Source organism: Tachypleus tridentatus, chromosome 2 (genome assembly GCF_004210375.1).
Source record: "Tachypleus tridentatus isolate NWPU-2018 chromosome 2, ASM421037v1, whole genome shotgun sequence".
Taxonomy (NCBI): Eukaryota; Metazoa; Arthropoda; class Merostomata; order Xiphosura; family Limulidae; genus Tachypleus; species Tachypleus tridentatus.
Window position 1 is genome coordinate 67,621,525 of NC_134826.1, and position 23,935 is coordinate 67,645,459.

Here is a 23,935-nt window from a genome sequence, read left to right on the forward strand (position 1 = left end):
AATGTATCTTTGCGAGCAATCCTTTTCGAGGATGGTAGACATAAAAACAAAGAAAAGGAACAGACTTTGTTACGAAAATGATATGAGAGTGGCACTTGCCAAGGTGAAGACGTGCATTTCTGAAAGGCAACAGCAAAAGTCACATTGATTTGCAGTAAATATTCATTGAGTTATGTTTTTGGTTTTGTGCAAAATTCATGTTTTGTTGGTTTTGTTCTTTGAACACAGTGATATTGTGTGCAACTGATGCATGGTTCATTTTGTGCACTAATAAAATATCTACTTATGTTTTGAATTTGAAAAAATTGTAATATATTTTTCCAATTACGAAGGGTTCAGTGAATGCAAGTACGAAACTTCCAGGGTTCAGTACCTCCAACAAGGTTAAGCACCACTGCCTTAGACAGCACAAACCCAGGAAGAAGTTGCACATATTGAGAGCTTGGCTCAGCAGGTTGCTCAGCTTGTTAAAGATGCTCAACAGCTACAAGATTTAACAAAGAAACTGTCTAAGATGATAACTCTAAAGGTAATACTTCAATATATTATCTCTCACTGTCAATTCATCAAATAGATTATTTAAAGATTTGCTAATAATTTTATACATTGTCCAAGCAAACATGTTGTAGGTCATAGGCTGGTGTGATTTAGTTTTTTTTATATAGATTATTGTTGATGACTTAACATGGGTCTACAAGCTAATGTCTTTAAAGCTGCAAAATTGTTTCTGATAAAAAAAGTTATTAAATACAAATTAATAAATTGATTAATAGGTTGGATGCTGCACAGAAATTTATATCTGCTATTTTTATGTCACATCTAAACCTATTAATTAACTTTAATTATTAATTTGCATTTAATAATTAAGATTTTATCATTTTATAATTTTAAATTTCTTAAAATTTAGTTTGGTATTTGATAAAAATGTTGGCTTACCTTAATTAAAATAGGATATTTCTGCATTATAAAATTCCTATATATGTAACTTGAGCTGTCATTAAAATGAAAACTTAGATTGCAAAATATATTACTGTTAATGTATGCATGTATTTTGGCATTATATGAGAAAAGAAGAATTTTATGGAAAAAAAAATTCCAAAGAAATACATATTTAAATATGATATTTCATAGGAAATAATTAAAGTGCCAGAATATTGTTGCTTTTTCTTTGAGATAATTTTTTGAGATTTGGTGTTTCTGTTCTTATTAATTAACAGTACAATCTATGAAAGTAGATCAGTGTATGAGACTTTATATAATAAAGCCACTTATAATTAATACAGAATTTAAAATTATGTTTGTAATTAAACTAATTACTGAACAAGTCTTGGAAATTGAACAAATTTATTAGTTGTTCTCAAGTTCACCATAGAGTCATAATTAACTTTTTGTTGGTTTTCACTCTAGGTTTGTGAATGATAAAGATCGAAGTGTCAGATGCATCCTTCCATAGTTCATGCATCCAGATAGTATCTTGAATTTGTTCATCAAGTGTGCATATTTTGGTTTTGAGTGCTTTTGTTTTGACTTAACTGGGCTTCCTGTTTGTTATGTTCAATAGTCTAATCATCTCCTTCATCTCAGGGGCCTTTGTTCCCTCCATTATATGGATGACTAACCTACTCACAGGCAGATTCTGCACTATGTTTTCAATTTCTTTTCCAGGAAACTGCCAGAGTGGATTGTCTTGTCAAGGTGGAGAAGTCTTTCTCACATCCACCTAATATTTGGTTCATCTCAAACTTGTTGTTCAACTTGCTAATCATTTGGGCTTAACATACTCCCCTTTGGTTGAGGGCTATGAAACATATTTTTCTCCTCCTGAATGAGAGGGGACATGGACTTCTTTGAAAACCCTAATTGTTGTTAATCATGTACACGTACATTGTCTTCAGTGGTTTCTGTTTGACCAATTAGGCCTTGTTTGAGATCTCTTGGATTCCCCAATCATCATTCCTTTTTCCATACAACCAACTTTGCTTAGTAGTTTGATTGGGACAGTAACATCATAGGTGCATCTTTTTCTATTCCTTGTCCAGTTGGAGAGTATATGTCAACACTCAAGAGGTTTCAGGGCTAAGGATGCTTTTCAATTCCTCTCACAGTATCTACCTCCAAGAAATCTTTACAGTTCATTGGGTTTTACTTCACTTCCTGCATGCTCTTTAGTTGGTGATGGTATGCTCTGACAATTTTACAGTAGTCTTGTACATCTCCAGACACTGGAGTATATGATTGAGAGAACTTTATTTTTAAACATTGGATCTCCTGTATTGGGTCCACAGCCATCAAATCTCTTTATTGGCCTGTCATATTCTGAGTTCCCTGAATCTGGTCACAAATCTGTCTATGAATTGATAATTGAATCTTCAAGTTTTTGGGAGCTATACTCAGTGTATTATCCCAAATTTGGACACTTTCCACTCATCTCAAGACACAGCTTCCCCAGTTTTGATCTCCTGTTCCTCATCTTTTGGCTGGGGCATTAGTTGCTCTCAGTCAGGATAAGCAAGTCTGTACTTATATATCTACTCTCCTATTTGTCTTCACCCTTGACCACTCTGTGTAGCGTTCTGTTGATGGCTACATATTGGCTGGCACAGATCCAGTTTCCACTGCTGTGCCATATCTTGATGTGGTTCCTCTACTTTTTCCTTTATCTCCAACTCTCATACATCAACTCCAATCAGACATGCATCATCCATCCATTCTCACACTCTGTCTTCATGTATGGCATTTGTCCAGTTCCTCACCAGGTTAGGTGGACTTACTCTACATAAGGCTTCTTTGATATTCCATCTTGTTCCTCATTTTATTGGTAAACTGCTGCTATTGATCTGTCTGATATGGTTATTATCCTTCCCATCCTACATCCTCACTTTTTTGACCAGAACCCTTTGGTTTTTCTCTGTTGATTAGTTGTTGGGCAGTTTGTCAGCCATGTTTTAGTTTATCAGTTATGCTTGTGTCTTTCACTTGCCAGTCTTTTCCATATCGTTTTGTTCCTTCCACAATTTCTGTCATCTTTGCCTAGATTCACCCTCCTTAGATTCCCTAGATTGGAATTTCAATTTTTGTCCTGCATGCTCTTACCAATGCTCCATTTGAACCTTTATGTTCATGTTTATTATATCACCTTTCCTGCTCATGTTATTAAACAGACATTCTCATTCACATGTGTTCCCAACTGATGTCTGTTGCATTTTGTTTCATAATTCCTGTGTTCTCATTTTCTAGATTGTTTGTTTCTACCCAAAATATCTGCTGCCTCTGTGTATAATTCTACATTCACACCCATCTACTTTTTCTATCCTATATTTCTGATTCTTCTGACCTGTACTGCCTCCTATCTCAATCATGCTTTTCCACTGATAAATGACATGGACTCAGTGACAGGTTTAGGGGAGGTTAACTAACACCACCACCCCTTTTTAAGTTTGAAAAAAAATTGTCACATTTTTCAAAATTTGCTATTTAATATTTAATCTGTTTATGAATTATTCCCTTCAGAGCTGGGATGCATGAGTAAATTGCCAAGACTTTTTGGGTCATTGGTATGTGAAGAATATTTATCTTGATGTCAATGTTCTCAAACCTGTGGCTGTTCATTTGGCTTTGGATTATTTGTTTTTTCTTGCTAGTTTCCAGCAGGTTATGATCCATTCTAACATTTCTACCAGGTGGCTTCTATCAATCACCCAGGGGGACAAGGTTTCATTCCCTGTGTTTTTCACTATGGATCTTCTTTCTTGGGCACAAACACATCAAATTCTTTTGATGGTATGTTATGTCACAAATGCTTTCCCTCTCTTGGTCGATCATCTTTTCCATCTAGATTTCATTTTCCCCTGGTGTAGTTTCTCCATAGTGACATTTTTTGTATGACTCTGTCTGCATCTATATATGCCTCTTATTGATCCCTTTGCCACCTCCCTCAATCCTAGTTACCTTGGTTTTGATCAATGGTTCCCTGTCCTCCAGCCTTGGCTGTCAATTTCTTCAGACATGATTGGTGTCATCTGTTCCCTTATGTTTACCCTCCCATTGATTTACTTCTTTGGGTGGTTTCCATCATCCATGCTACTCCTTGGTTACCTCAGTTCATCTGACTTCACATGGTTCCTCCACTTCCTCTTTCCTTCTGTCCCAACCAGCTTCATCTTACACTGTCCGTCCTTCATCTTCCCAGATAGAATGCAGTATAAAAAAAACAACTAATCTTGATACAGAAAAGAAGTACTTATCAGAAATACATTTTCATTTATGAAGATCATAACTCTTTTAGCATATGATTGAGTTTTGTTATCAAATTTACTTTTGGGCCTAAAATAATTATTCTAATATAATTATCAGTCCATACAGCATGTACATAACTATCCATACATTATTGTTAAATATGACTAACTGATGTCATAAATATAAATTTCATTATGTAATTTTCATTGCATTGTTTCATATTTATATACTTTTCTTGTCACGTCCATGTGATATTTGTAAATAAGACTTCTTTCATTTAAGAGTTATATATTTAAAAATGGTATATTTTTACTTTCCAACCATATATACATTTGAATATAAATTTGTGAATTTTCTTAAAGCCATGCTAGATGTTAATGTTAGAGACCTATTTTTCAATACAGCTAATTAATTGTGCACATGGTATCTTTTCACATTGAGCTAGGAAATATTATTTTTTAATTCAACATCATAATAGTTACTAATTATAGAAATCTAGTAGTTGGTAGTGAGGCGTTATATACAGTTTTTGTGTATGCACGGACTATAATACTATATATTTAGTGGTGATTTTTAAGACAAAGTAACACTTTACTATCAAAATATGTGGAATTGGTTCATATTATATGTACTCAAGAAGCACTTTTTACCAATTAATATGCTGGTGAAATATATGTGTAAGCTTCAAAACTAGTATCAGACTAACATTTTAAGATATATATATATATTGTATTTGTACATATTGTGTATATATGTTGTATTATGTGATGTACACATTTTTATACTAAACTATAATTTTGATTGATTTTATTCATCTGATTCAGGTGGTTGAAAAAGATCAAAAACATATTGATTTTAATCAAGCAGAAATGTGATTGCAGCAAGTTAAGGATGATTTAAAGTCTAAGCAACTGGACCAAGAAAAAGTAGAAAACTGATTGATAATAAAGAAAAGTAAATAAATATGTTTAATTCTGATCAACGTGTAATCACAACTTAAAATGTGCTCAGGGTTATTCAAGTTATGTTCTGTTTCATTTATATTGCTCAATAGCCACCCTTACCCTGTGTTGCCCAGGTCCAATGTTTACTAATTTTTAAGCAGAAAGGATCAAAATGTAATTTTTTTTGCAAGAATACAGTTTTATAACAACAGGTCTTTTAAAAAATATTGTATAAAAAAAACCTGAACTCTTTTTCAACCATTTAGTTAGTATAATCAATCATTCTGTCAGCTAGCCAAACAATTCAACTTATTTTGTTGCAAAGACAGTATTTAGAAACTCGCACAAATATATATGGTTTCAGCATAAAATTAAGCCCTTAATTTTAAAATGTATTATTTGAATTGTGAACATTTTTTTTGTTTTTACTCTGCATAATATCAATGATTGTACTTTCCTCATTTTTATTATATTGAAGCAATTGATTTATATTGTATATTTATTATAATTTTATGTATTTAATAACTTTAATACCAGATGTTGGTTATTGATGCTTAGATACCTATTTTAAACAGTTAACATACCTTTTTATGTTCAGTACATTATTGCAAAAAACAGTAATATTGCCAGTAATATAGAAGAGGTGATGTTATATTTGGGGAAAAATTAGATAATATGTAATAAATATGCTTTATTTTTAACAAGTTATAAGTTATTTAAGTTGTGTGCATTGTTCAAGTACAAGTAACTTATAAAATATGGTTAGTAATTAAAGATTTGTGCTGTCATTGAAATGAAAACCTAAGTCGGTTTAACTGATGTCTCGTCATAGAAGGAATTTTATGTAGCTTTCAAAAAAAATGCTACTTTACTATAATTTTAAGGAAAAATAACATAATTGGTAAAGAGAATATGGAAATTTCCTAAATCTTTGGTGTGTTCCTGTATCTTTTAAACTTCCCTGTAAATACTGTTGTCCTTCTCAACAAGAGCTAAGTCTTATCACTTTCCTATAAAACTCTAAATTACTTCTCACACCAATTTTTTTTCACTCTCTGTTGATGTAAATAACATATAATTTGCTCCAGTAATTTTTTTGTACTTGAGCTTTATTAGTTGTTCATATCACATTCTGGAGATTATAAATGCTTAAGAAGGAGCAATACAATCTGAGTAGCCCTCATGTAGCACAGTGATGTGTCTGTGGACTAACATACCTAGAAACTGAATTTTGATACCCACGATGGAGAGAATAGATAGCCCATTGTGTAAATTTGTTTTAAATTAAAAAACAAACAAACAAATACAATCAGAGGAAGAGAAAGATTATCATTTGAGAAATAGAACATTGTGAATTATCATTCTAACATGTTAAAGTTTCTGTGGTAAACATGAACCAATGCTTTAAGGTAAGCAGAAAAATTCTAAAAAATGTTTGTTATTTACAGGCAAGACTTCTTCAAGCAGTACAAAAATATAGGTTGAAGTGATTTTTGTTGCAATTTACTCTAATTAAATGTTATAAAATAATAAGATAGAAATTAAAAAAATTAGTAAAACAGCATCGATATAATTTTTAAATTATAATTTCTTACTTAAATGTGTAAATTTGATATATGAGTGCTCATTTTAATATATGTGACATCAAATATGTGTTACATTATATTGACCAATTTAAATATGCTGTCATCATTTATTGTGAAATATATATAGTTTTATACAGGCTTTAAAGCTACAATCAGTCTAATTTATATTTGCATAAAATAAGGAAAACATGATTCAGTTAAATAATAAATATGCTTGATCTGTAAACCTCAGACCAGTTCTCACCTGAACATATTATTTCATGAAAATATTACTACTTATCCTAATAGTTAAATTCTAAACAAAAATGTAAATCATTTTATGCCTTGAAACTTACATAAAATACCACACATTCACAAACACAGCAAAACAAGCCAACATCAAATTAACATTAATGGCTTTAAAATTAGAGTAACATTAGTAGGAGAAGAGTAAAAGAAATGTTAAATATTTGTGAACAAAAACCTAATTAAAAAAATAACACAGTTCTCACCATGCATGTCTTATAAACTGGAACAAAGTGCTCATGGCGTATTTCTTTATTATTTCACACAATGTACAACAGTTACCTGATGATGACCACATGAGTGGTCCAAATGTTTTAATTAAGTTAAACAAGAAATTAAATAAACAGTTCTCTCAGAAGCTGTATCTTCGAATGTTTATTTAAAGGTCATATACTTGTTTTATTTTCCCAATACAGTACCTGGACCCCTCAGTGTGGATTCCTTTACGTGGTGAGGGGACCTCCCAGGGAAGGTTCTGTTCTTTCAGTTTACCTCCTCTGGGATCTAAACATCCACCCACGTGTTTGCCATGCATGGCGACCCGTGAAGGGGAGGAGAGGATCCTGGTGGTTGAGGGGTCCAACCCTAACACACCACTTTGACCTTGAATTCCTGTAGACAGGCAGCCTTTGAGTGGCCCCCCTTGGGTCAATTGGCTGGTCCACTTGGGCTAGAGTCAACCAAGTACCAGTGTTGTAAGTTCTCAACAGGTGTTGTGGACATTGTGTCTGATGCTGGTGTTTGGGTTTAGTGCTCACAAAACCCTGGCGTTGCTGCAATGTCCTTGCATGACTTTGTAGTGCGTCCCCTCGTAGGGCTCCATGGTGGGTGGGGTCAGTGGGTACCAAAATTTTCCTTTTTCCCTATGGATCCTCCTTCAAAAAATTTAAATAAAATAGTGAAAAAACAGTCAATAGGTAAACAACCATGTCTTGAAGACTCTGAGCAGCAATCTTCAACATCTGTAACACACTTACCTCATTTTCTTATATTATATTCTCTTTCAGAAAAACCTTTAGTGCAAATGTTCCCCTTTTTTATTTAGAAGGGACTAGATGGTCTTGCTGGCTCTCCAAGGTCAGTAAAGAAGCTTTGATCTGGAGACATGTTGGTTGAAACATCCACAACCCAACACAGTGAACTCCTCTTGAATTCAAAGGCAATTGGGGATATACCTGTTGAGGTTACCCCTCATGCTACCTTGAATTTATCATGAGGAGTTATTGTTGAGAGGGATTTGAAGAATGTCCCTGAGTCAGAGATTCGTGCTGGTCTCTCCACAAAAGGAGTTTCTGCAGTGAGGCACATCTCCACTTGCAAAGATGGAGTTACACTGCCGACAGATAACCTCGTTTTGACATTTACATCACAATATGCACCTACCACCATCAAGGCAGGTTATCTAATTTGGAGGGTACGGCTGTACATTCCAAACCCTCTCCAATGTTTCCAGTGTCAGAGGTTCATCCACTGAAAGATGTCTTGTCGTGGTTCCCTGACATGTGTCGTTGTGGTAGCAAGGACCACGATGCTTATGAGTGTGACACGGACCCACATTGTATCAACTGCAATGGTTCTCACCCTTCCTATTTTCATTCTTACCCAAAATGGTTGGAGGAAAAAGAGGTGCAGCGTTTGAAAACGACTCATAACATTAGTTATCCTGAGACTCGGAAATTGTTGTCTGCTACTCCATCTTGGACATATGCTGCTGCACTTCATTCCACAACTACAGTGGGAGTGCAGACAGATCTCTGTGCTTCCAAGAGAATTGTTTCAAAACAAATGAAAAGCCTTTTGACCTCCATGGTTAAAAAGTTTGATGAATCGACTTCCACACCCATTTCTGTTCCTCCCATACATTTCAACAAACCTCAAGATCCACATCCTTTGGTTTCAAATACAGCCATTTCTTCTGATACATCTTTTTCTCCAACCCCAAGATGCAAAACAATCATTTGTTCGCATCCTCAGTCACTGGAATCCCCTTCCAATAACAAAGACCTGCCCAATCGACCCAGGGCAGGATCCATGGAGGCCGATAGATCTCCTCCGACTAAGGATAGTAAAGAAAAAAGAAGTGGTCCTAAACAGAAGAGTTCTCCAGCCACTTTGCCTACCCATCATTAAAAATGGCCACCTTGATACAATGGAACTTTCGAGGTTTACGTTCTAATCTGGATGATATCAAAACACTGATTGCTTCCTACCATCCTGCATGTCTTTCCTTACAAGAAACATTTCTAAAACCAGCTGATACAGTCACCATTCGGGCAGTTTTCTCTGTACAGAAAAGACAGGCTGTGTGATGGACGAGTGCATGGAGGGGTGGCACTATTGGTTGATCAGCACGTGCCCACCTTGTCTTTGTCATTCAACACACCCTTGGAGGCCGCAGCCATCCGTGTTTCCTTGGGTCATACCATCACTGTTTGTTCTCTCTACCTGTCCCCTGGAGACACATATGATCAATCAAACCTTGATGCTCACGTTGAACAGTTGCCGTCTCCCTCTAATCCTGAGGTCTTAAATGGATATCATCCCCTCTGGGGAAGTGCTGTTATTGATAGGAGGGGTCGCTCTGTAGAGCGTACGCTCTCTGATCACAATCTTTTTTCTTTTCAACACTGGTTCTTCCACTTATTTTCATGCACCTAGTCAGTCCTTTACTGCTATTGATCTCTCGGTTTGTTCCCCTTCAACATTCTCCCATTTTGCATAGAGGGTCGACAATAATCCACTAGGAAGTGATCATTTTCCTATACTTTTGAGAGAAACTGGCCGTGGTCGATGCCACCCTACCCACGTGCCCCAGTGGAAGCTGAGCAGACTGGTCCACTTTCACTGCTCTCGCAGAACTTCATCCTGCCATCATGAATCAGCCATCAATAGGTGACTGTGTGGCAGCAGTAACTCACTGTATTATACAAACAGCTGCTCAGTGTATTCCTAAAACCTCGACACGTTTTCCATGATATTCTCGTCTGTGGTGGAATCCTGCTTGGCACTAGGCACTGAAGGCTCAAAAACGGGGCCTGGGATACTTTCCGTAGATATCCCACACTTTCGAACTGCATCGCTTTCCAGCAGGCCCGTGCATGTACTAGGTGGGTAAGACGTCAAAGCCAGAAGGAATCTTAGATTAAGTTCACAACTAGCATATCTTCTACCACTACTTCCAAGGTCATATGGGACAGGATTCGAAAGGTCAGTGGGCACTACAATTCTGTCCCCCTCTCGATCTTACTATCTGATGGCCAAAAGGTAGCTGATGTCCGGAGCATTTCCGATACTCTAGGTGAAAGCTTTTGCCGGGTATCTAGCACTTCTGCTTGTTCCTCCACCTTCTAAGCCATCAAGACTCGGGCAGAGCGTTCACCTCTTTCCTTTCAAACTGACTGTCTCTTTGACTATAATTGTCCCTTTACACTGGTGGAACTGAAAATGGCTCTTCATCGGTCTGGCAGTACATCTGTTGGACCTGATGATGTACACTATGACATGCTGCACCATCTATCTTCTGCTTCTCTTGATGTCCTTCTAATTGTCTTTAACCAGATCTGGCAGGAGAAGGATTTTCATGATGCCTGGCTCCAGGCTATTATTTTACCTTTCTCTAAGCCTGGGAAAGATCCCAAGATTCCTTCAAACTACCATCCAATTTCTTTCACGAGCTGTCTCTGTAAGACCTGAGAGAGGATGGTTAATGCTCGTCTTGTTTGGTTCCTTGAATCAAACAATCTCCTCTCGTCTACCCAGTGTGGGTTCTAATGACAGCACTCCACCACGGACCACCTAATTCGACTTGAAACATCAATCAGAGAAGCCCTACTCAAACGCCAACATCTTGTTTCAATATTCTTTGACATTGAGAAGGCTTATGACACAACATGGAGGTATGGCATTTTGTGGGACCTCCATGTATATGGGTTACATGGCCATTTACCCATGTTTATTAAAAATTTGTTAATGGACAGGAGATTCCAAGTTTGTGTGGGTTCAACACTTTCCTCTTCTGTTTTACAGGAACTTGGGGTCCCTCAGGGCTGTGTTTTGAGTGTCACACTTTTCAGTATAAAGATAGATGCCATCACTGAACAACTCCCTCTCACTGTTGCGAATGAGCTCTATGTCAACGACTTTCACATCTTGTGTCAGTCGTCGAACATGAGATATATTGAGCGGCAACTACAAACTGTCCTCAATCATGTACTGAAGTGGACTACGGCAAATGGCTTTAATTTTTCTCTCTCTAAAACATTTGCATGCACTTTTGCTGCCAACGGGGTATCCATCCTGATCCTGAACTCCGTATTGGTGAAGTTTCACTGCCAGTGGTCCCTGAGACCAAGTTCTTGGGGCTTATCTTTGACCGTAAGTTGACCTTTATACCACACTTAAAGCAGCTATGGGTCAAATGCACAAGAGCACTGAACATCCTCCGTGTCCTCTCTACCGACTGTTGGGGAGTGGATCGATGTTCTATGTTAAAGGTATATATCGTGCTCGTATTCAATCAAAACTCGACTATGGATCAATGGTCTATGGCTCTTCCAGACCCTCGGCCTTAAAGATGCTGGACCCCATTCATTATCAAGGACTTTGACTCTGCACTGGGGTTTTCTGCACCTCTCCAGTTTAAAGCTTGTACGTAGAATCACATGAATCACTTTTCTTCTCTGCACCTTCGCCGTTTGCAACTGTGTTTACTATATTCTTTGAAACTTCATTCCTTACTAAAGCATCCATGGGGATGTGTTTTCCTTCCTCAATGGGCCATACCTTTTCAGAACAAACGATTTGCCATTGCTCCTTTTGGCTTTTGCATCAAGGCACAATTGGATGAATTGGGTCTGTCCTTGGATAACTTTGCAGAATCCACTGTTCAGCCCATCCAACCATGGCTTATTACAGCCCTCAAATGTAACCTTTCTTTCAGTCATCTGAAAAAGGCTGATACTCCCAATTGGAAGTACCGTCTATTATTTACTGAACATCTTTCGAACAATCATTCCATTCCAATTTATACGGATGGTTCCAAATCAGGTAATTCTGTGGGCTCTGCCATGGTTTGTTGCGGTTCGGTGGTTGCGTGCAGAAGCTCCTCTCCAGCTTCTGTGTTCACTGCTGAACTGTATGCCATATCTCTTGCCCTGGATCACATTGAAGCTGAGCAGTACTCCAACTGCACTATTTATACTGACTTGCTTAGTTCTCTACTGGCCCTGGAATTGCTTTACGTTGGCTCACACCCTGTTAAAAAACCGACTGGCTCATTTCTCATTAACATCTACTTTTATCCAGTTTTTCTGGATACCAGGCCACGTTGGTATTTGTGGGAACGAGCTTGCAGACACAGCAGCTAAATCTATCTGCTCTGGCACTCTTACTACTGTACCTGTTCCATGCATGGACTATGGTCCTGTATTCAAGGCTCGGCTCCATGCCAGCTGGCAGTCCACTTGGAGCAAGCAATGCGACAACAAGCTTTTTCAAATAAAACCCTATATTGGGCTTTGGGCATCTAGCTTCCAAAAGGTTCGGAAGGAGGAAATTGTTCTAACTAGACTACGCATTTGTCACAGTTTTTTAACTGATCATTTTCTTTTATCTGCAACTGTTGCACCAGTGTGTAGTTTGTGTAACACTCAAATCACTGTAAGCCACATTTTACTTTCTTGTCATCGTTACGACTCTCAACGATGGCACTATTTTAAACATCTTTTGTCTCTGGGTTTGTCTGTAACATTGGACAGTGTTATTGGTGACGGTGACACTGTCAACCTTGATAAAGTTTTTAGTTTTTTAATGGCCATTAATTTTTTTAATATCATTTAAGTGTTGGATATTTATTCATTACATCTTTTTAATTGTGGCTCCCTTTTAAGAGTCTCAATCTTTCTAGTTCAGTTTGAAATTGGAAAATGGCGAGAACATTAAATAACTCGACATCAGGACTGGAAAGGCCAACTTCAGGTGACTAACGCTGCTGTTTTAACTATCTGTTTGAACTACCCGTTAGTCATCCTGGCGAGTTGTTATTACACTTTTGCTGCATATCTTTTAACACTTTTATTACTTTACCTTTTGATACTGGCCATAATGACACATAATCCGGAACCAGGACTGGAAAGGCCAACTTCAGGTGACTGACGGTGGTTCTTGTACTTACCTGTTAGTCTTCCTGGCAGGTTATGATTGTTATGATCATTACCATTTTGCTAGGGAAAGTCCTTTACAACTTCTCTTACTCTGCTTTCTCTCTTAACATTGTAGACTAGGTGTCAACATTGGTTTTATGTTTTTTCTTTTTTTCAAAGGTGTTTTGTTTTATCTTCATTTCTTTTTCTGTATTTTACTACATTTAATTTATTTTTACCTTTTTACCGGATGTTTGGTGCAGATGCCTAGCTGCTTTGTGCCATAAAACACTAAATCAATCAATCAATCAGTATCTGGAGCTGTAATGACCAATGTTCTATTCAAGCAGAACATACGTGAAGCCATAGCAGTTATTGGAATCACTCAAATTCACAACTTGTAGAGGGTTGCTACATGTAGTTTTTCTTCATATCTTAATAGTATAAGTATTTAGATTAATCTATTTTTTGTAGGCAGAATAATGCAATGAATTTGAAGTTATTCAGTACACTAGTTTTTTGCAACAACCTGAAGCACAAAGTTTTGAAACAGCAAGTGAACTTAGAGGAAATACAAGAGCGATGCAGTTTACAAGACCAACACTTGGAGCATTTGGAATCCATACTTGCTGATAAAGAAAAATATTAAAAACAGTTACAAGAACGATACGAAAAAGTTATACAAGAAAGAAATAAAAGGTTGTAAAATGTATTTTCTGAATGTTTAACTGATTGAAAAGGTTGACAAGCAGATGGTTAGATTGTGTAATATAAAAATATAATGATAGTGGACAAAGTTAGCTGTACTTGTACTAGAAATATAAATAAATAAATCAGGGCTTGAAAATTAATGAGAAAACTAAATAACCACATTAAATTGATATGTTAACTTCAGTTAATGTAACTAATGTAATATCTAATTGTCAGGTCTTAGAGAAAGAATCACATATAAATCAGTCACTAAAATTAGTTTTGTGGTCTAGGATAACGTTGATAACTGAAAGTGAGAAAAATGTAGGCTTTTGAAATTAACCTCTCCCATCTCCCAGTTAAGAAACAGTAACATTTATTTAATTATATTATCATTAATAACTTCATGTGATTATAAAATACTAAAGTAACAAGTTAATTAATAGCTTCTCCTTATAAAGGGTTAACGTTAGCTCAGGAATAAGTTAATAATATCATTTGTAATGGATAGTTTAATATTGGATCTTTAAGGCAACTGAACTGGTTGTGTATATTTAGGTAGCAAAGTATAAATCACATCAGATTCAGAAATGTATATTTTTTATATTTTAAATATAGAGATTGTAGCTGTTACTAGTTAAACACTGACACCAGTCTGTCCACTTCTGATGATGATGATGTAATCAAACCATATCTAGAGTTAGAAATTTATATCTTCAGTTAAACACTGACACCAGTCTGTCCACTTCTGATGATGATGATGTAATCAAACCATATCTGGAGTTAGAAATTTATATCTTCAGTTATTATTCTTTTCTCTCTTTTGACTCATTTTCTCTGCAACTGGCAGAACTTTGACCACTTGATACTTTGCATTTAAAAGCAAGCTTTGAACCTGATGTTTCTGACTTTAAGATATGTTCAGTCTCAACAGAAATTCTGCTGGATGTTCTTATAGTTGCTGGTGATAACTAGCTTTGTAACAATCTCTATAGCAGTGCTTCTCAGCTAGATTTGTCAGATGACTCGCATGCCCATGCTTTAATTGTTGTGAACCTGCCCCCCCCCCCATTATGTCTACAAGAATAAAAAATATAGTTAATTATAATTCATAATAAAGGTAGTATGTGCACTTTCAGGCACTTCAGGGATTAAATATATGTATGTGTGTATATATATATATATATATGCATTCAGCACAAACAGCTTAATTTTGACTGCTGTGTAAGGAGGTCATGACCCACTCTTAGAGAAACACTTCTATTTTGATACTGAATTGCTATAAATAATATCATGATCTCAAGCATAGTTTAGTAAAAATAGTATACTTCTATAAAAGAAGAAAGTCATTGGATCTCTTTCAGTTTTTAGGTTGATGAATGCCTTTGGATTCTTCATGCAACATTGTGTTCCAAAACTTGAAAGAAGTATAAGGAAATACCTGGTGTGTGCCTACCAGATATGGAATACTGTACATGGTTTAGTTGTCTCATACATTTAGTATTGATTATATATAATTTTAGGCACAAGCCCGTAGCACTGGCTGAGTGACATTAAAAACGTATACTGTTTTTATAAATTTAAGAAATAAATATTGGTGGGGCAGTTTTAAATTTTGTGGTATTTTATTTCATAAGTAAAGTGTTGTATTTAAAGAAAACTGATTGATGAAAGGAATCCCAATTGTAATTCTTAGAATTTATGAGTGAAGTTAAGAAAAATATGTTATAATTGGTTAACCACACTGCCTCTGCAGGATTCAGTGCTGACGAGTATCCAGCTCTGTCCAGCAAGATGGAATATAACAAACATAATGGTGACCATATTTATTAGCTTTCACGAACAATTACAATTACGGTTAGATAAGTGAACTACAATGATGTATGAGGCTGAGATCTAGTATTATCTCATGAATGAGCATATTTAATGTTGTAGTATAAATGTTTTGAAATATTTTTATTACAAAATATAAAATTCTGTAAAAAAACAGTTAAAAATTGCTCTCAATTTAAATCAGGTGAGACATTTTTTATATTTTGCACAAGTGATAATTTTGGCAAGGTGTGTACTTTCCATTATTTTTACTTATGTAAGTGACAAAGGTTTAGGTGTAAATAAGTATAGCTTATAATTTAATTATAAATAATGTTTAAGTTTGTAAATAAGTATAGCTTATAACTTAATTATAAGTAATGTTTAAGTGTGTAAATAAGTATAGCTTATAACTTAATTATAAGTAATGTTTAAGTGTGTAAATAAGTATAGCTTATAACTTAATTATAAGTAATGTTAAAGTGTGTAAATAAGTATAGCTTCTAACTTAATTATAAGTAATGTTTAAGTGTGTAAATAAGTATAGCTTATAACTTAATTATAAGTAATGTTTAAGTAATAAATAAGTATAGCTTATAACTTAATTATAAGTAATGTTTAAGTGTGTAAATAAGTATAGCTTATAACTTAATTATAAGTAATGTTTAAGTGTGTAAATAAGTATAGCTTATAACTTAATTATAAGTAATGTTTAAGTGTGTAAATAAGTATAGCTTATAACTTAATTATAAGTAATGTTTAAGTGTGTAAATAAGTATAGCTTATAACTTAATTATAAGTAATGTTTAAGTGTGTAAATAAGTATAGCTTATAACTTAATTATAAGTAATATTTAAGTGTGTAAATAAGTATAGCTTATAACTTAATTATAAGTAATGTTTAAGTGTGTAAATAAGTATAGCTTATAACTTAATTATAAGTAATGTTTAAGTGTGTAAATAAGTATAGCTTATAACTTAATTATAAGTAATGTTTAAGTGTGTAAATAAGTATAGCTTTTAACTTAATTATAAGTAATGTTTAAGTGTGTAAATAAGTATAGCTTTTAACTTAATTATAAGTAATGTTAAAGTGTGTAAAGAAGCGTAGCTTATAACTTAATTATAAATAATGTTAAAGTGTGTAAATAAGTATAGCTTATAACTTAATTATAAGTAATGTTAAAGTGTGTAAATAAGTATAGCTTATAACTTAATTATAAGTAATGTTTAAGTGTGTAAATAAGTATAGCTTTTTAACTTAATTATAAGTAATGTTTAAGTGTGTAAATAAGTATAGCTTATAACTTAATTATAAGTAATGTTTAAGTGTGTAAATAAGTATAGCTTATAACTTAATTATAAGTAATGTTTAAGTGTGTAAATAAGTATAGCTTATAACTTAATTATAAGTAATGTTTAAGTGTGTAAATAAGTATAGCTTTTAACTTAATTATAAGTAATGTTTAAGTGTGTAAATAAGTATAGCTTTTAACTTAATTATAAGTAATGTTAAAGTGTGTAAAGAAGCGTAGCTTATAACTTAATTATAAATAATGTTTAAGTGTGTAAATAAGTATAGCTTTTAACTTAATTATAAGTAATGTTAAAGTGTGTAAAGAAGCGTAGCTTATAACTTAATTATAAATAATGTTTAAGTGTGTAAATAAGTATAGCTTATAACTTAATTATAAGTAATGTTAAAGTGTGTAAAGAAGCGTAGCTTATAATTTAATTATAAATAATGTTAAAGTGTGTAAAGAAGCGTAGCTTATAATTTAATTATAAATAATGTTAAAGTGTTTCCAATATGTCATTACTGAGCACAGAATGAACTATACATTTTATTTTTCTGAAAACAGAAGTTGAGATATTACAGTTTATAGATTCATATCTATACTGTAAAGATACATGTTATAACATTTTAATTCATGTGTGAAAACTTATACATCAAAAATCTGTTTCAAACTATATTTTCCAACTGCTTTTAGGGGATTAGACCTTATTGAGAGAGATAAAGAAGTCTGTATTTCACAGCATAAATCACAGATGTTGTGTGGGTTTATTCTTTCAGGTCAGCTCTTTCTATTTTGGAAGGATCTCACTGACAATACTCTAATAATTCATCAGTAATACTTTTATTGTAATTTGTGTGTCATAACAAAAAAGTTCATTTATATAACTTCAAATCCATGGTCATTAGACAAGCACTACACCATTGAACCAGTTGAGCGTGCTTACAATGGCCTAAGACAAACAAAAGCTTCAGTGAGCAATAAGTCAATTAGATTTTGACAAATAACAATAAATTTAATTTTTATTAATATACAAGGTTTACAGTGTCATTTCTATTTATTTTCTAAAGATGATTATAATTTTAAAATGTAAGATGTGATTTCTTTGTTTTTTAGATAACCTTCTTACTAAAGCACAGTCTGAATTACATGTACCGGATGAAGTGAAAAAAATAATAAACATCAGGTTGAAAGAAGAATTTCAAAATTTGAAAAAAATGAGAATTGTGTCCAAATCAGAAATAGAGTTAAAAGTTAAATTAGCTGAAGTTTAAAAAGAGGTAAGTTTGTGTTGTATTTTCTCATTAGTAGTTAAGTTTTAGTAAATATGAATCTATAAACCTGCTCAGAGACATTGCTTTAATATTAATTTCTCTGTTTGTTTTAGGTCAAGTTTCACTATGGTAGATAATCAAGTATTATATAGAGAACTTGTTCTTTAGGTCATATTTTACTATGGTGGATAATCAAGTAATGCCAGTGTAATTAGAATTTGTTTTTTAGGTTATGTCTTACTATGGTAGATAACCATTAAATTCTTCTTTAGGTCATATTTTACTATGGTGGATAATCAAGTAATGCCAGTGTATATAGAATTTGTTTTTTAGATCATGTCTTACTATGGTAGATAACCATTAAATACCAATATGTATCATTTGTTCTTTAGGTCATGTCTTACCATGGTAGATGACCAAGTAATACCAATACATAATTTGTTTTTTAGGTCATGTCTTACTATGGTAGATGACCATTAAATATCAATATGTATCATTTCTTCTTTAGGTCATGTCTTACAATGGTAGATGACCAAGTAATACCAATACATAATTTGTTCTTTAGGTCAAGTTTCTGAAATTTATTACTTCTTTGTACCTACTATGACTGTTTCTTCCAAATCAAATCTAAGTTATTTCAAAAGCCACTTAACCTGGTAAAGCAGACTATAGAAATTTAAGATTAAATTGAATTCTTAAACTGTTACTGTTCTAATATACAAGCATGTTTTACTGTCAGTGGATGTTAACATGATTACATCTGTTTTTGAAATATTTTGTCTAATTGAAGTATGATTTTTACACATAAACAGTCTGGTTTATATTAACAAGCCACATACTGAGGAAGTCATGAGGACTTTTTGTTTAAGGGAAGAAAAATGTTTCTTTTTTATTGTTGGTTACTAGTTGAATATGAACTTCTTAAGACAAACATTAGGATGTTTAATTGTTTTGACTATTGTTTCATGATCAAATTGTACTAAATGTTTTCTATGTATGTATTATTTATTGAATAATTTCATCAAAACAACTACTTTGAGTATGGTCTTGCCATAAGCTTGTATGTATTTTGTTTTTAATTGTAATTATTTTGATATAGCTATTAAATACAAAGAGAAATAGGAGAAGCTGGAAGAGAAACTTGAGAGGAAAATATGTTTTGAACTATAGTCAGTGTGATTCCACAGATGAGCAACTGAGAAAAAAAAATTGAAAGAGGTCATTGGTATTTTAGTTGTGATCATTTAGTGTGGGGAAATTATGAGTTATAGTTATTTGATTTTAATGTATTGTTTGAGTAATATATTTTAAATCATTTCTTTTTGCACTGAAAAACCTCAATTTGTGTATTTTGTTATTGTAGAAATTCTACAGAGATTTGATTGTGTTTGGTACAATGTCAATCAAGCTGATAGATTGTTTTCATAATATGATTTAAATAGGTATTAACTGTTTTTTTCAAAATATACATATCTCCACTCACACTACAGCTTTATTTGACTGCCTGGATTCCTTCCACTGGCCTTCCAAACTTTACTGTGATTTTTCTCACTTTCTCCAGTCTTTTATACCTTTTTATTTCCAGCACAGAGGTAAATTATGTCTCTCTTATCCTGCCTTTGATATTTAGAGGTGTACAACAATTGGTTGGAGGGGGTCACAATTCACTTTTGCCTGAACATTTTTTATTCCATTAGCTTCTCAGTCCCTCTGATGGATGGTGCTAAGTTGAAGGAATTACAACACTGAAGGCTGGGTTTTGATTCCCTGTAGTGGACATAGAACATAGCCTAATATTGCTTTGCTTTCAAATATTCAACCAACCATCAAGAACTGGTTTTCATACAATATAATTTTAAAATGTATAAGTTGCCTCTTTTTTATTTTCTTTAGTTGTTTCATCAAGAGTGTAATGGTTTGGGTCCTTCCCTAGTTCATTTTGAGCCTACATATTACTTGATGGCTGAAAGTCTGGGATTGATTATCTATTTTTATCTCCATCCATGAACATTGTGGTTCATTTAGTGCAGTTTCCTGTTTAATTATATGAAGGGAAAGCTATGTTTTTGTCTGCAATGGTTGTAGAAACTACATAGTTTTGGCTTCCACTGCCATGTCGAAGCATATTCCAACTCTCAAATAATGCAGCTGGTCCTCAAAATTAGAAGTTCTAAGGCAGAGTTTGTAGTTACCCTAAATAGATTAGTTTTCCCTGGTGAGATTGGTAAGTCTATGGACTTACAACTCTAAAGTCCAATGGGTTTCTTTTCCACACCCAACTTTGTTGAAAGACTCTTTGGATCAACAACTTCATTAATGACAAACTGCACCACTGTTAGTATTGGTTGGTTCAATTGTCACCTCCTTTTCAAGAATCCTGACCACTGACATCAGCCCCTTCACAGATCCTGATTACAGTGTTCTGACTGAGCAACAGAGCTTTTGGATATGTATGAAATATATTCTTGGTACCAATGACTTGAAGTGCAGTTTAGTCATTCTATTTCAGGGTTTTATGGACATGTGTGAATGGGATTCTTCTGCAGTAAATATCTGTGATTTGTTAATGGTAAATTTGAACAGTATATTGATAGCACACAACTCACTTCTTTGGAATATATTACTTTAATACAAATGGTTTGTGTACTGTTGATTTATTATTCAGATTTATTCCTAGGAATTCACAGACACCTACTGTAGAAGAATCCCACCCAAACATATCCATAAAACTCTGACATTTGATGAGCCAACTAATAGTATACAGTGGGAAATGGTAGTAGAATAAGACATGAATGACAGCAGAAGTAGGCCTACATACACAGAAATGTAGTAGTAACAAAAACAGTGTAGGGACTACAATCATGCTATGCAACCATAACAACATATTTTGATAAATGGGATGAAAGAGGTGAGTGTCTTGGTCTAAAAAGATAGTGATCTACAAGAGTTTGTTAGACAACAATAAGAACCAGAGAGAGGGAAGAGTGTAGGTATGTAAGAGAAGAAGAAAGACTAAAAGAAGAAAATGAGAAAAAAGAAACAGAGAGAGAGAGAGGTAAGACTGGAAATAGAGAGAATAAGAGCACAAATTGAGATCATTAACCTCACCCAAGAAGGACCCAAGGATAACAATGTGGACAGGGCCAGCTGACCCAGTTCTCAAAATTTGCTGAACGAAAAGATGACATGGATACTTTCCTGGAAAAATATGAAAGATTTGCCTAAAGTCAGAACTGGGAGAAAGGCAACTGGGCAGTCTGTTTCAGCCCACAGAAAAGAGCCTACAAGTATATGCAGGCATGACATCAGAAGATGCCATGGACTATGACAAATTAAAAGTGCTGAAATGATGTGAACTTACTGAAGAAGGTTTTCATCAGAAGTTTAGAGAAGTCAAACTTGATGCTGGAGAAACTATATTTAAGTTTGTGGCATGTCTACAGTGATGCTTCACAAGATGGACTGACATGATGAAATGTGACAATAGTTTTAAAGAACTGGTACATCTATTAGTATGTGAACAGTTCATGATCTCATTTTCAATTGAAATGTCACTGCTCCTAAAATAAAGAGCACCAAAAGATGTGGAGGAGTGATCAAGATGGCAGAACAGTATATGGAAATCAGTGGAGGGAATATAACTAGCAAATTAAAAAATATTAAGTGATGGCTTACCAGAAGCAATCGTCTACCAAAGAAGACAGAAGGTTAATAGACTGAAGAGAGAATTAATCCTATCTTTGTTTTAAAATAAGACACATTGTCAAAGAGTGTGAGTCCATTACCATCAGGTAACAGTGGAAATCTTAACATAAAGCAGGTGGGGCTATTTCCAGGGATAGTGCTGGTAAGAAACAAGAAAATAGTAACTGGCACCATGGAGCAAGTGTCAGAAGAAACAGAATCAAGAAAATGCAGAATTACCACAAGAGGGAAATGCCAATTCCTTGATTGATCATTGTATGACAAATAGAAGACTCAAGTTATCAAATAGACCACCAGTACTAGTGACATCTGAAGCATGTGACAAACATTGAGAGGTGACACCAGATCAGAACTTGCTAGTAAGGGAAGGATATGTTGAAGACAAGAAGGTGAAGTTGAATGAGATACTAGATACAGTAGTGCAGCAGTGAAAACCAGTCTGGTACCTGATAGCTAGATGACAGGCAAAGTAAGCATGTGTGTGCTAATTGAATGGATAGTGATAAGGTTTCCCATTGCAAAAAATAAAGATGGATACTCCATATTATGTGGGAGACCTTAAAGCCATGTCTGTCAAAACTCCAACATACAACTTGGTGTGATTGGAAACATACCAGGTGGTTATAAATTTGGAGGATCAAGACATAAAGAAGACTGCTGTTGGATCTACAATCACCACAAGAGCTTAAAAAAAAGAGATAAAGCAAGACTTCAAGCTCTTAGAAGTACTGACTAATAACATATCAAATTTAGGTTTATTGGAACAGAAGAAAGCTTAGAAGAAAGACTCTTCTCTGCAGAAACTTTGGGACAGAGCCCAAGAGAGAGTCAAGGACAATAAAAAATGGAAAAAGACTGACAAAACACTTTCTCAGGGACCCCCAGTGCACATTACCCCCCTATATTCTACTAGTGGAGCTAGGGAGATCTTACCACACCAAGTTTTCAGTCACTAGGGTGGTGGACAGAGGCTTTCCATACAGAGTTTTAGAGTGAATTTTCTCCACTCTTAGAGAAGAGGCCAAAGTTGAGGGCTGCCCTACCCAGTTCCTGAATATTTTTTTCTCAGATGTTGGTTGAAGATATACCAATATACATAATAGCCTACTTGGAATACCTGTTCAGGTTTGACACTCAGCTATCCATTTGGAATGAGGATAGCTCCACTTTTTGATCAGTATTGGTTCAGTATGTTGTCCCTGGAAGAAGGTCCATTATTTCCTTGTAATTCTGAATGAAGAGTGGTCCTATCCTGGGTTCTTGGTTGAGTACAGTTTCTTCCACATCCACTGGTAAATGGAATTTACCTCTCACATGGTTGTGGATGAGTGTTCCTAACTCCATACTGGATAAATTGTGTTTTCTCAGATTGAGTGTGGCATGCAGGTTTCAATCATTTTGAGTTCAGGGTGTTGCCTTTTGGACTCCTTCACATTAAAGAGAAGGTTTGTGTACAAACCTTACAGTACAAAATTATATTACAAAGACAAATTATACCACATTTTAAAGCTTAATCTAAAAACTAAAATATGAAAGTGGATTATAACATGAATTTATACTTATTTCAAAATCTTGTCTTATAACTACAGTACTAAAGTGGATTATAGAAGGGAATTGTACCTCTTTCACTATTTTTATCATACTACTACAGTACAAAAATGGATTATAGAAGGGAATTATACCTCTTTCAAAATCTTCATCATACAACTGCAGTACGAAAGAGGACTAAAAAAGGGAATAATACCTCTTTCAAATTGCTCATTATACAAAACAGAACTATACCTCTTTCAAAAGCTTAATCGACTCAACTACAATATGAAAGTGGATTACAAAAGGGAATTATACCACTTTCAAAATTCTCATAATACAACTACAATATCAAAGTGGATTACAGAAGGGAATTATACCACTTTCGCTATCCTCATCATACACCTACAGTAAAAAATGGATTACAAATGGGAAGTATACC

General features: G+C 34.3%; 1 protein-coding gene across 5 annotated transcripts; it reads left to right on the forward strand.

The window, feature by feature from the left end:
- Positions 1-6: 6 nt before the first annotated feature.
- LOC143244098 (uncharacterized) lies at positions 7-19,535 on the forward strand. Of its 5 annotated transcripts, XR_013024896.1 has the most exons (4): positions 18-529; positions 5,061-5,190; positions 18,104-18,267; positions 19,361-19,535. XR_013024896.1 is itself a non-coding variant. In XM_076488167.1 (2 exons), exon 1 carries the CDS (start codon positions 11,713-11,715, stop codon positions 12,415-12,417), a length of 705 nt encoding a protein of 234 aa, XP_076344282.1. In that variant the 5' UTR covers positions 5,200-11,712; the 3' UTR covers positions 12,418-15,325; positions 18,104-19,314. The 5 variants fall into 4 exon arrangements, 2 of the variants coding, with proteins under 2 accessions (XP_076344282.1, XP_076344283.1); XR_013024895.1 differs by lacking the exon at positions 19,361-19,535 and having other exon boundaries at positions 18,104-19,314; XM_076488167.1 differs by lacking the exons at positions 18-529; positions 5,061-5,190; positions 19,361-19,535 and adding an exon at positions 5,200-15,325 and having other exon boundaries at positions 18,104-19,314.
- Positions 19,536-23,935: the final 4,400 nt, after the last annotated feature.